Below are 13,816 nucleotides of genomic sequence, written 5' to 3' on the forward strand. Positions count from 1 at the left end.
GTAGCGGAGTTCCACCGCTTCCTGAAGAAGTCATAAAGCAAGTAGGTTAGCAGAAGTTAGCCCTCGTCTTCAAGCAGTCAGCCTTTAACTGCCCCCTCACAGAAAATCAGTGGGTGGGAATGGAGTGATGTGGGGAGGCGGGGGGAAAACGGATTGACAGACAATTGATACAATATAAAATCATGGCAGCTTCTAGGATAGTGGGTGCAGACCTATGTGATCAGCTGCTGGTCATCACACACCAGCTGCAGGTTAAGAGAACAGAAACCCTTGTGATTCATGAAGGCAGTTACATTGGCCGTGATTTCGCCAGCAGTGGTGAAACTGGTGTGGCCGGCATTGGTGGCGTGTGGGGAATGCGCTCCCGGTTCCATCCCGCCCTCTCAACATAATCTTCCAATGATTGGGCTCGTTAAGCTCACCCTTCGAGGTTCCCAGCCAATTAACAGGAAGTGTGTCTGATGATGTCATTTGATGATGCATCATCAGCCAGTTTCCTTAAAGGGACCATTGCCAACTTTTGTTTGACAGTTCTTTTATCAGTTTTCTACAGCATTGAGGAGCTGCAAACAAAGACAAGCATTTCACAGATGCTTATGGAGGGAGTCATAGCATACAGGGAGGTTCTCTTCTCTTCCAATGGATGGAAGAGACCTCCCCAGGACACCAACACAGCCTGGTTGCACATTGCACAGGAGGGCACAAGCAGGAACGTCGTCAGAAGAAACTGGCTGCAGTGGCGCAAACCTTTCAATGGTCTCAGTCGATCACAAAACATTCAAACTCATCCTGCGGTGCCACTCATCACATCCCCATCACTCTGCCTTCCCTAACCTACTCCTGCACATCCTTACTCACACCAACTGACCTTGCACCTCCAACCATCCCTCTCTCTCTCTACATATATTATCACTTCTCCATCTCACCAGCCACACCTCACAGTCACCCTCATCCTTGTCTAATCATAACAACAACACACAAGGGTCGGCAATTGGGTGTTTTAGCCAATGTTCGTGTAGAGTTTCTGCTAATGTGTTGTCAAACATTGAAATCTTGATTTTGAACACTTTGTGGTTGAAACTGCCCCTTTCCTTAAGGCCTCTTAACACTGGAATTCGCGGCCACGCTGCAGAGTGCAATGGCCACCGACTTTTCTTGTAATGGCCGCCATTATCAAAATTCCGCTCCTGCAGTATCCCGGCGGTGACCCACTCCTGCCCCTGATGCTCCTTTGCTGCCGATCTGTGCTAATTGCATCATCACAGTGTGCACTGCCGACGTACCCCTCCCCCAAATGGCTGGAAATTCCGCCGTGAAAGTCTTCCTCCCGCCATGCGGTATCAAAACCTGCTTCTTCCCGGTGGTCCAGTGAGACCTAAGCCTTCTGCAATGGCAGTGCGGCTCCCATTAAAGGGGAGGATGCACTGCTGCCGCCGCATGTTTTTTTAAAAAGTCGGCCGACTGCCACGTCGGCCCGACAATTATACTCCTGGGTGCCAGGGCACTGGCCTGGCCGAAATCTTCCTGGTCGCCCAGTGGACCGAACTTTAGAAATCGCACCAATCCTCCCTCTAAGTGAAGGGGAGAGCCATGGTGATGTGGAGCCATGATGACATCATCAACATAACGCTGATGACCGAAAGCGGCGGTCACTATACTCCCCCCAACATCTGCCCCTCTGGTGTACTCACCTCCCACTTCCGCACCCATTATGAGCGACTTCTGGTCCACCTGATATAAAAACAAAGAGCGGAATTTCGCTCAAGAGGCCACCTCAACCACAGCGGCGGTGAAAAAAATTGAAACGGGTTGTGTACACCCCCTTTCAGGACAGATTTGTGTGCATCTTTGGAAGTGGCTTAGTGAGTTCTAGTAAATGGTCAGACATAAGGGTACACTGAACAATGGTGATGAGTGTGAAAGAAATAATAATAATAACTTTTATTTATATAGTGCCTTTAACATCATAAAATGCTTGGGCATTGCATGGATGCTTAATCGTGCTAGTGTGAGGTGGTGCCATACTGGCACATCATGTGGCAGCCAGGTTGCAAGTGAGATAAGTGTGGTCATGGTGAGGCCATCCCAGGCCTTCCGGGCAGCAATGTGGTCAGGTGGTGATGCCCTGTGTCCTGTGCAGCATCAGGTGATTGCAGAGAAGATTGGTGTTGTTGTTGGTGAAGCTGGTTGTTTAGTGATATTGGTGTTGGGGCTGATCGTGGTGGGATTCTGAGGACCAAGGTGAGATTTTTTCAAGGGCACTGATGCTGCTGGAATAGTTGGTTGATGTCTGTCAAAGATGAGAGAGGTTGCTCCAAGGAGGTGCCAGTAATTAGAGAGTTCACTGCAAATGTTTCCAAACTGCATACAACTCAAAAGTTACTTCCAAATTTTGAAGGCTTCAGTTTTTGACATTGTAAAGTAAACAGCAGTGAAATGGTAGCTTTTATACCACTTCCGCAGCTGTCAACTTGCCAAAGCAATACAGAGTGACTGAGAACCCGACACATTTACCTGTCGTTAATCCCGAGGGACGGCAAACTCGTTGAAGACTTGGTAAAATGATAAGTGCCTGGGTAAAATCAGGTTAAATCCTTTTAAATGACCTCTTAAGCATGTTGATTGACTGGCCCATTGCTTAGTGTTGGGTCTGCTATCTGCTCGCAGACCCGATAGCTGAGAAACTGACACAGAGGCGGGTTCAGTGCATACTTCCTCCTCGCTGTCAATCATGGCCAATTTGACACAGGACCACCTCCAAACCTGCACTCCAGGGCTGGGTTGATTTTGGTCATTGTGTGGAAGGACTCCACAAGGTGATGTGATACAGTCAATGGCACCCAAGACTTGGAGGAAGCCTGCAATCTGTGCAGATCTGACAGCCCTATCCTGTTTCTTCCAGATACTCTGGAGAAAGTGGTTACTGTGTTTCCTCCAGCAAACATGGATGCAGTCACCAGCTGAATGGAAACATGAACTGAAGACTGAATGATGTTACTTTTGTCCTGACTGGAAGTGAACCGGCATTCTGGAGGGAGATATGGAGAGAAACAGGTTAGCCGATCCCCTGGCAGAGTCCACAGGGTCAGCAATGGCAGGGGCGAACAGATGGGAAGTAGATTTACAAGATTAGCGGACATGTTGAGCGGTACGGTCAGTGAGGGAGTAGGATGGGACATTTGGGGTTGCTGACTCTGATATATTCACAGAGCACAAGCACACACAGGTTTCTAACATAGCAAGCATCTCTCTTGGAAGTCTCTGGAACTCCTGGTTCTGTTTATTATTAACTCTGTAATTGCAGTACACAGTACGTGCACATCCACAGTGTGGAGCTACAAACATTGCAAGCTCACAGACATTACACTTCTCCCTCCTTAATGAATAATTATTATAACAAACATCATACATAACTTTCATGTTTATACATAACACAGGATATAGACTTTTTTTTCCATATTTACAAATTTAACTTAACCACTTGTTTTCTGTTTCGAAGAGGATACCTTCGCTCTCAAACATAATCTTCCAAACATGGTGTCAAATTTAAACTCAATGGAAGCTCATCCTGAGGAACATTTTCCTCCATGGAATATCCTTGATTTTCATTTGAACTCACTCTAACTTCAGGCTCTTTGTTTTACTGACTCGGACTCAGACTTACATTCTGATTTTCTCTTGGATTTTTTTCCCATGCATTGGATGTAGGATATGCTACTGGTGTATCAAAACTATCTGATGAGTCAGAAATAATTGAATCATTCCCACCTTCAACTCCTTTCATGTCTGTAGGTAAAATATGATCAATATAAACAAACCTAACCTGTCCATTATCAAATATCTTTACCAAATATGTGCGAAGACCACCTATCTTCACCACTCTTCCTGGTAACCACTTTACCCATTTATGGTGATGGTTCTTCACTCTCACCTTCTGGTTTAATTTCACACTTCTCTCTTTTACTCAACCTCTATCATGATTCTCTTTCTTTCTTAATTGTGTCTCTTCTACAGACTGTGCCAAATTTGGTTTTAACAACGAGAATCTGGTTCGTGGCTGTCGTTTGAGAAACAACTCTGCTGGTGTTCTACCAGTAGTTGTGTGAGGAGTATTACGATACGTAATCAAAAAATTAGCCAATTTGTGATCCAATGACAACTGTTGTTTCTTTGGATTTGGATCTAACATTTGTTTTATGAGGGCACGTTTTACAATTTGTAGAGTGCACTATGCTGCATCATTCGAGGCAGGATGGTATGGTGGAACCTTGGTATGTTTCACACCATTTTTGCTTGTGAATTGTGCAAATTCCTCTGAACAAAATTGTGGAGCATTATCCGAAACAATTTCTTCTGGGAGGACAAATTAAGAAAATAAACTTTGCAAAATGTCTAATGTTTTACTTCTTGTTATTTTCCACATTGGAAACACCTCAACCCACTTTGAATGGCTATCAATCACAATGAACAATTGTTGTCCTTCTAACTCATCAAAATCAATATGTAGCCTTTGCCACACCTGGGAGGCCATTTCCATGGCTGTAATAGTACTGATGGTGGTTGCTTGCTTACCGATTAACATGTTGTACATGGACTCACGATGTACTCTATATCTTTATCAAGACCTGGCCACCATAAATAACTGCATGCAAAACTCTTGGTTAAGCACATTCCCAGGTCATGGAGGTCTCCTAATAATTTGGACCTGAATTTATTTGGTATAACCACTCTTGCACCCTACATGATAAAATCTTTATCGACTGATAATTCATTCCTTCGAAAGAAGAAAGGATGAATATATTTGTCTGATACATGGTTTGCCATCCATTTACAATATAATCATACACCTTTGTCATCACTGGGTCACGTTTGGTTGCTCTACCAATCTCTTCAGCTGTGACTGGCAATTCATCAATGTATGAAAAATGAAACGCTTCTTCCCTATCGGGTGTAACTTGTGATGGGGAAGGCAATCTAGACATAGCATCAGCATTACTGTGATCAGCTGATCGCCTGTATTCCATATCATATGTATATGCGGACAAAATCAAAGCCCATCTCTGCATTCGGGCTGCAGCTAATGTTGGAACTGGGGACTTTGGATGGAGGATTGCTGTTCGGGGCTTATGGTCCATAACGATGGTAAACTTATGACCATATAAGTATTTGTGAAACTTCTTGACCCCAAAAATTAATGCCATAGCTTCCCTTTCAATTTGCACATAATTACTCTCACTGGCACTGAGAGTGCGTGAAGCAAAAGCAATTGGCCTCTCCTCCCCACTACATGATACAGGAGAAATTACTGCCCCAACTCCATACGGAGAGGCATCACATGCTAGCTTAATCTCCTTAGATATGTCATATTGAACTAACATGGTGCTCTCTACCAATTTGTTTTTACACTCCTTGAATGCTGTATCGCATTCTTTTGACCACTTCCAATGGACCTGGTTTTTAAAAAGTTCATTCAGTGGATGTAATATTGTAACCAAATTTGGTAGGAACTTCCCATAATAGTTCAAAAGACCCAAGAATGAACGAAGTTCAGTGACATTCCTGGGAGTGGGTGCATTTCTAATTGCATCCAGCTTTCCCGTGGTTGGATATAAACCATCTTTGTCTACTCTGTACCCTAAGAACTTCACTGAGTTTTGAAATAACTCACACTTACAAGCAGACACTCGTACTCTGTGCTTCTCCAGCCGTTTGAGGCCTTCAGTCAATATGTTATTATGAATTTGCCTATTTGGTGCTGAAATTAGTATGTCATCCAAATAACATATTACCCCTTCAATACCTTGCAAAATCTGGTTCATCACCCCTTAGAATATGGCAGGGGCAGAAGACACTCCAAACGGTAGCCTATTAAATTGATATAGGCCTAGATGAGTATTTATAGTCAAGCATGACTTGGACTCCTCTTCTAGTTCAAGCTGTAAGTAGGCATTATAAGATCACGTTTTGAGAAGATCTGACCACCTGTCAGTGTTGTGAACAAATCTTCTATATTTGGCAATGTATTGGGGACATTACCCTCTAGAACCTGGTTTATGGTTACTTTATAATCACCACACAATCTTACCTTACCATCAGACTTAGGTACAATAACAATGGGTGTAGCCCAATTATATCGATCTATCTTACAAATAATGTTCTCAGTCTCTAGTCTTTTGAGTTCTTGCTCAACTTTCTCCTTGAGTGCATATGGTACGGAACGTGGCTTGTAGTAAACCGATCTAGCGTCCTTCTGTACGCTGACACTCGCCTTGAAGCCTTGGATCGGACTGCCCATTTCGCAGCACATCTTCGGATACTTATTGATAACATCATCCGTTGATGCAAATCTCGCTTCCACATGGAAAATCTCACTTCAATCCAGCTTCAGTGATCTCAACCAATTTCTTCCTAGTAAGGCAGGCTTGTCTCCTTTCACTACTATTAGAGGCAAGTTCTGAAATTGATCCTTGTATTTCACCGGTACAGTGATACGACCTACCACAGGAATTTTCTCTCCTGAGTAGCCTCACAGTTCTATCTTGGATTTCTCCAATGGAAAATCACGCAATTTGTCGAGGTATAGCGACTCCGGTACTACACTCACAGATGCACCAGTGTCGATTTCCATTGGTATCTTAAATCCCGCAACATCTATGTGGATTTTGATACTTTCCGAATCCCTGTCCGTTAACCTCGTGCTCCTGATGACATGTAACTCTAACATCTCCTCGTCTTGTTGTTGTTCTTCCATGCTATGTAGTCCCTGGGGATTTCTACTCATAGCTTTGAACGCTGGACTCATAGCTTTAAAAGCTAGTTTACCCTTCAGTCGGCATGCCTTCGCAAGATGCCCAGTCTTTTTGCAGAAGAAACACTGTGCCTTCACTTATGGGCAACTTTGAGCAATGTGTTGTCCCAGGCACCGATAGCATGACTTCAATGCTCTGTTACAATTTCCAGTTTCTGAGACTTTGGGCCCCCACCGCCTTTTACTTTAAACCTGCAGGCGATTTACCTCGGTTGACTGACGACCGTAATTATTATGAAATTCTCGGAATATTGATCGGCCATGCCCATCGACCTCGCTGTCTGACAAGCATGCTCAAAAGTCAAGTCATCCGTCATCAATAACTTTCTTCTGATTGCATAATTTTTCACCCCACAAACAAAACGATCCCGCAATGCTCGGTTTCCGAAATGACAGTGAATGGCTAAACCAGTTGCCCGCCACATCCGTTTAAGTCTGCGCCCCTTGGACTTCAGGGAGTGAAGATGAGGGCTATACCAGAGGGTACGGCCAGGATGGGAGAAAGCAATAGTGTTAATAGGGACTAGGGCATCAAAGGTGGTGGTGAGGGTGTGGTTGAGCAGATCAATGGCTGCAGAAATGTTATTGTGAAAGGAGGGCCAAAGGCTGGACACTTTGGAGTTGATAAGTGCAGTTGTAAGAGAGTTTGGAGAGAGTTTTTTCCAGGGACGGATGCAGAGGAAGTAGGTTTGGATTGGGGAAGGGGGTTGTGGATCGAGAGCGATACAACGAAATGGTCAGAGATGGCTTTATCTTTAATTGAGACGATTGGAGTAGCAAGGCCACAAGAGATTGCAAGGTCAAGGGGGTGACCATGAATATGGGTTGAGGCATTGAGATGGAGGGGGAGATTAAGGGAGGACAAGAGGGTAGAGAACTCAGAGGAGAGAGAGCGATGAATTGAGATGGAGGTTGAAATCACCGAGGATGAGAAGTCGCTTGGTGCATAGGCTGAGGGAGGAAAGCAGTGAGGATATATCCATGATAAAATTTTTTATCATATTTGGGTGAGTAGTAGAGAACGAGAATTTTAAATGAGAGGTGAGCGAGGGGTGGAATAAGGCGAGATGGTCAAAGGAGGAGAAAATGCTGGAGGAGTAGGGGGACAGACCATGGTTTGATTTGGTGATGAGAGCCACACCGCCACCACAGCAGTCTGAGCAGGGCAAGTGGTGGAAGGTATAGCCAGGTGGGGAGGCTTCATTTAAAGAAAATGTTTCATTATCCCTCAGCTATGTTTCCGTCAGGGCCATGATGTCGATGCAATCATCCACGATAAGCTCATGGATGGCAAGGGCCTTGTTCGCAAATGAACGGACATTCTGCAAGGAGATCTGGTAAGGATCCGTGATGACTGATCCACTGCCTGCATACACAGGGTCAGTGCTTGGAGGGGTGAGTAGGACAGGGAGGAGACTGGGCAAGCTGGGCGGCAAGGTCGATGGGAGAGTAGGATGGGACAGTTGGGGTTGCTGCACGTGAGGAGACAGCGACGAGTGCCACGGTGGGCCCTTCGAAGAATGCCAAAAGAGGCATAGAGAGTAGCTGCAGGCTTGTCTAAAAGGGAGTCGAGCCTGGGACAGCGGCAGGAGAGTAGGAAGGTCGAAGAGTAATGAAGGGATTTGGATGGACAGAGTATCCGAAAGAGGAGAGGTGAAAGGCGGCATGACGACAGGAGAGACTGGTCAGGGAGGGATAGAGAGAAAAAGCAGGAGAAGGAAGTGGAAATAGAAGTCAATGACTCAGATCTGATGCGGCAGCCAAAATGTGCATGCAAATAGACACGGGGAAGAAGAAAAAAAAGAAAATCAATTTACATAGTAAATACTACAATAGGGATTTTACAATAGTAGTTTCATTTGAATCAAGATTAATTATATTAAAACAAAATTGATTAATACAGGTTGAACCTCACTTATCCGGCACCCTTGGGACCTGGCCTGTCCCAAACGAGGGATTTTGCCAGATGAAGGGTAGTCATGTGTTTGGGTGGACTGAACCTTTAAGTGCTGTTGCTGGGGTAAGTATGCGTGTGCGCTGATTAGCTGGACCAACTGTCAGTCAGTCAGTCAGCCAATCAGTGTGCAGGGGGCCTCAAAGAGCCAGCGGGCCCCAAAGAGGCGGCAAGCCCTGAAGTGTTGGCGTGCCCCGAAGTGCCAGCAGGCCCCGAAGAGCCGGCAGGCCCCAGCAGGCCCCGAAGAGCCGGCAGGCCTCAGCAGGCCCAGAAGAGTCGGCGGGCCCCAGTGGACCCAGAAGAGTCAGCAGGCACTGAAGAGTCGGCCCGAACCCCCGGAGGGAGCGCTGTGGGGAGGAGCGGCCGCCCCGAGGACTGTGGCTGCAGGAGTTCTCGCGGAGGGTGACGAGGAGCTGAAAGAGGAGAAAATTATTTTGGTGAGTAGGATTTTGACGGTCACGTTCGGGTGATGCCGGATAAGCGAGTCCCGGATAAGAGAGGTTCAACCTGTATATAGAATAATTATAAATGAATTTAAAGTCAGTAATTGAAAAAGTTAAATCAGTCTTTAGCTGTCTTAATAAGTAAATTCTCCCATCGATCAAAAAGCACAACGAGAAGTAATCATTCCAAAGGCTGTTAATCTAACTTCTTTCCTGCGATTATTTGAAGTGTCACTCTCTGTCGTGCAATTGATATAACATGGCGCTCTCCATTCTCATGTCCTGTGACAGTTGGAACTGATGCTCTCTACTCTCCTGTCCTGTGATTTTTTTGAAATTGCGCTCTCCACTTTCCTGTGACAGTTTGAACTGGCGCTCTCCACTCTTTGTCCTATGATTATTTGAATTTCTGCTCTCCACTCTCCTGTTCTGTGGCAGTTTCAACTCAGAGATCTCGGCCCCGATATTGGTGGCCTTACTGCCCACTGCCACCTGCTGCCGCCGAGTTTTGCTGCCGTTTTTCTCTCCTCGCCATTTTCCACTTGGGCTGGAGCGGGCGGGAGGGGAATACCACTGGGAACCACCTGCTGACGTCCTCTGGCAGCCAAGAAGTGCAAGTGGCCTCCAGCCCGCCGAGATGCCAGATTAGTGCGGGCGGGAGTCTGCGGGAGTCGGCGCCAGCAGGGGGAAGGACCGCTGCGTGGAAGCTGTTCTAACCCCGACGGTGGATATGAAGACTTGCAAGAAAAGTTTAATGAACATCTTTAAAAATATTTTTTTACAGCGACTTACCTGGATGGGGTCCCCTGAAGGTGTTCTGGTGGGTTTTTTTTGCTATTGTTTTTAACTTTTCAGGTCTTCCACCCTTCCCTGGGCCCAACTCCATCCTCTGTGGCACTTGGGTGGCAAGCTCATTTGCCGCCAAGATTGAGAGCTCCCGCCCACTGCCGCCCAGATTGATGGCGTAAGCCATTATTTGGTCGCCGGGCAGTACTGCCATCTCTTTTAGAGGAATCTTTCAGACAAAGTACCGCCCGGTCTCTCGGCGGCGATCAGCGGTCCTTTGGGCGGCAAATGGGCGGGCCTTGCAGCTCATGTAAACCGGGGCCATAGTTTCTATATAGATTCGGTTAAAACCAGTATTAACAGCATGCTGATAGAAGACCATGTGATTTTCCCTCTCTCAGGTACAAGATACATACATGGCCAAGGGAAGAAAATTTGGGGTGAGACTGGGGAACATGAATGTATCAAAACCATGTGACATTAAAAGTAACAAGTGCCACCTCGATTTACTCTCAACACTTCCAGCTCCAAAGATAAGTGAATTGCGTATACTGCAACAACTGAACAATTACCAATTCTTTCTCCTTCTGTACCTATGATAATCGATTATTGTAGGTGCAATTGGGAAAGTGATTTTATGTGGCATATTCCAATAAAAATTAAAACTGTAAAACAAATCAGAGCTGAGAAGACAGAGACTTTTTTTCTTCATGCAATTTAAAATGTAAAGGTTTTGGCTAATGTATATAGTTCATCTGCACAGTTATCACAACTTTCATTTATATCGCCTTCAACATAGAAGAACTAGATACAAATTGACAACAAACCAAAGAAGAAGATAATAGAATGGGTGACTAAATCCTTGGTTACAGAGGTAGGTTCTAAGGAGGGTCTTAAAAGAGGTGAAGAGGCAGCGGTTTAGTGAGGGAATTCCAGATATTAGATCCTATATGCTGAAGGCATGGCCGTCAATGGTAGAGCGAAGGAAATTGGGTTGCACAAGAGGCCAGAGTTGTAGGAACACAGAGTTCTTGACGGATTGTAGGGCTGGAGGATGTTACAGTGTCAGGGAGGTGTGAAGCCACGGAGGGATATGAACATGTGGATAAACATTTTTTACTCATCAGTGTTGGTGGACCGGGAGCCAATGTAGGTCAACAAGCACAGGGGTGAGTGCGACTTGGTGTGTGTTAGGATCTAGGCAGCCAAATTTGTGATCAGTTCAAGTTTATAGAGGGTGGAAGATGGGAGGTCAGCCAGGAGAGCACTGAAATAGTTGAGTCTGGAGGTAACAAAAGGATGGATGAGGGTTTCAGCAACAGATAAGCTGAGGCAACGGCGGCGAGGTCTTTGTGGTGGAGCGGATATGGAGTCGGAAGTTCAACTGAGGATCAAATAGGATGCTGAAGTTGCAAACAGTCTGGTTCAGCCTGAGACTATGGCCAAGGAGGGGAATGGAATTGGTGGCAAGGGAACACAGTTTTTGGTGGGGACTAAAGACAGTAGCTTCCATCTTCCCAATGTTCAATTGAAGGGAATTGAGGCACTATATATCAAAGACTGGATGTCGGATAAGCAGCCTGACAACACAGAGGCAGTAGAGGGGTCGAGAGAGGTGGTAGTGGGGTAGAGGTGGGTGTCATCAGTGTACATGTGAAACCTGACGTCATGTCTTCAGATGATGTTGGCAAGGAGCAGCTTGCAGATGAGAAATAGCAAGGGTCCAAGGATAGATCCTTGAGGGACTCAGGAGGTAATAGTGCAGGGATGGGAAGAGGGGCCATTGCAGGAGATTCTCCTGCTCCATTGAATAGGTAAGAGTGGAACCAGGCAAGGGCAGTCCCACTCAGCTGGACAATGGTGGAGAGGCATTGGAGAAGAATGGTGTGGTCAACTATGTCAAAGGTTGCAGAGAGTTTGATTGAAGGAAATATGCCAAGTACTATTAAAAATAGTTACAATGTTTACTCTTCACCACAGTAGCAAATTAAGATAAATAAGAAGCTTACAGCAATAAGAACAGGACTTACTTTTTAACTAAGATAAAGAAGTCAAGACAATCACTTGGAGGTTAGTACTAAAGATTAATTGGTTACTCCATTTTGTTTACTTTCAAAGCTCTATTGATTTCATTTTAAAAAGTCAGAGCTATCACTGAATCACAAAGCTAAACATTTTAAACAGTTCTGATTGACTATGAAAATGAGCATACAATGCCCAAACAATTTCTTCAAAAATAATCAATTTCTAGCTCAAAATTAACCTTTTGCCTTAGTAGAATAGATTTCCAAAATCATAATGAAACCCACGAGATAGAAATCTTAAAATATGTACAATAAAAAAAAGACAAAAACTATAATAATCTCCCCAAGTTAACGATTAATGAGATAAATAACTGAAAAACTGCTGCCTTACCCTCCTGAACAGCTTGAAAAGGATTGTTGGAATCAACAAATCTGACAGAGAATGTTATCTTTTCATTTTGCAATATTTCTTCATTCATGTTCATTTCAGCCACGGCTAATCGAAACATTTTGTCATCCTTTCTAGCAGTCTCCTCAAAAATTGCACCTGAAGGAGGAAAACATATTGAGATAATCCCATCTACTTGAGTTTGATTAGACAATGAACAGTAATCATTTTGAATGGTTTAAGCAGCTGAACTTTACATCAGTTCCATGAATTAGAAGGAAGTTAAAAATAAACTGTATGAATAACCTTTAAATATGGTGTCTGATTTGCTTTGATACACAATAATAAACCACTTGCATTTAAGTCACATTGATTATATTCCTGTCTGGATATCATAGTTGCATTAATTAATTTCAAGGATGTGCTTCTGAAAAAAGTAGTCAATATTTTTAAGCCATTCAATATTAATGATGTACAATTAATACTATCATGTATCTTGATTAAAACAGTAGGTATATCTGAAATGTACAAAGGTTTAGGACTTCCCAAACTTTTTGCACCAGAATGCAAATTTGAATTTGAATTTTGTAATTATCAGGATTTCATTTATTTCTTTTTCCGTCTGCCTCTGTTTCTAGTCCAGAGTAGCTGAAGGGCCTCAATGCCAAATTCCTCCAAGTAGGATATTTTAGCCTTACTTGTCCTGGGTGCATCTATTGCCCATCAGAAAAAATAGGCATTTTAAACTTATCACTCCATATCAGATGTACTTTCAGACTACATCATTTTTCAAGCAAGTCTATGGGACGGATTTTGCAGTAGGAATAACAGTGAGGCTAACCGTGCTCGCTGTTATTTATGTGGAAATCAGAAAGCAACTTCCGGTGCCCTCACATGCGCAGTTAAATGTGTAAATCTGGAAGATGCGGTCCGAGATGCCCTCCTCCTCCAAAATCTTCCTGAAAACACCATCTTACTGTCTGGCTCCCCATTCAAAAAGTTAAACGGTGTGAAGTTAGTGCTCTTACCTGATATATACGCACTAAAATCGCCAGAAAACATTAGGGCTTGTCCATTCCAATGCTTTTAACAGTGTGGTAAGTCCTAATTACTGCCAAATAACCTCACTGCCAAATAATGGCACTGAAAATTAACTTTTACAGTGTAGAATCTCATTCCTTCAGATTTTAATTATTGTCGGAGACTTCAAAAAATTAATTAAAACATTTTTATTTTTACTTTTTCTTTCTGTCTCTTTATTTCTCTCCCTTATTCCCATCTGTCTTTCCCTCTCTTTATTTTGCTATCCGTATATGATTTGGCATTGAATTTAATGTTCGAATTTAAACTTCTTGCATCAGACTCTGCACTGTTTATTCATGATTCTTCAATCCGATTGGTTAAGGATATACA

General features: G+C 44.1%; 1 protein-coding gene across 1 annotated transcript in view; it reads right to left on the reverse strand.

Annotated features, from left to right (window-relative positions):
- LOC139262477 (glutamate receptor ionotropic, delta-2-like) overlaps positions 1-13,465 on the reverse strand; it is a 644,533-nt gene extending 631,068 nt beyond the window's left edge. Inside the window, exons 1-2 of the mRNA XM_070877660.1 lie at positions 13,432-13,465; positions 12,407-12,562 (exon numbers count right to left, since the gene is read on the reverse strand). Coding sequence (XP_070733761.1) covers positions 12,407-12,562; positions 13,432-13,465 — 190 coding nt within the window. The remainder of the gene's footprint in view (positions 1-12,406; positions 12,563-13,431) is intronic.
- Between the last annotated feature and the right edge of the window lie 351 nt (positions 13,466-13,816).

The sequence above is a fragment of the Pristiophorus japonicus genome, chromosome 4 (genome assembly GCF_044704955.1).
Source record: "Pristiophorus japonicus isolate sPriJap1 chromosome 4, sPriJap1.hap1, whole genome shotgun sequence".
In the NCBI taxonomy this organism is placed as follows: Eukaryota; Metazoa; Chordata; class Chondrichthyes; family Pristiophoridae; genus Pristiophorus; species Pristiophorus japonicus.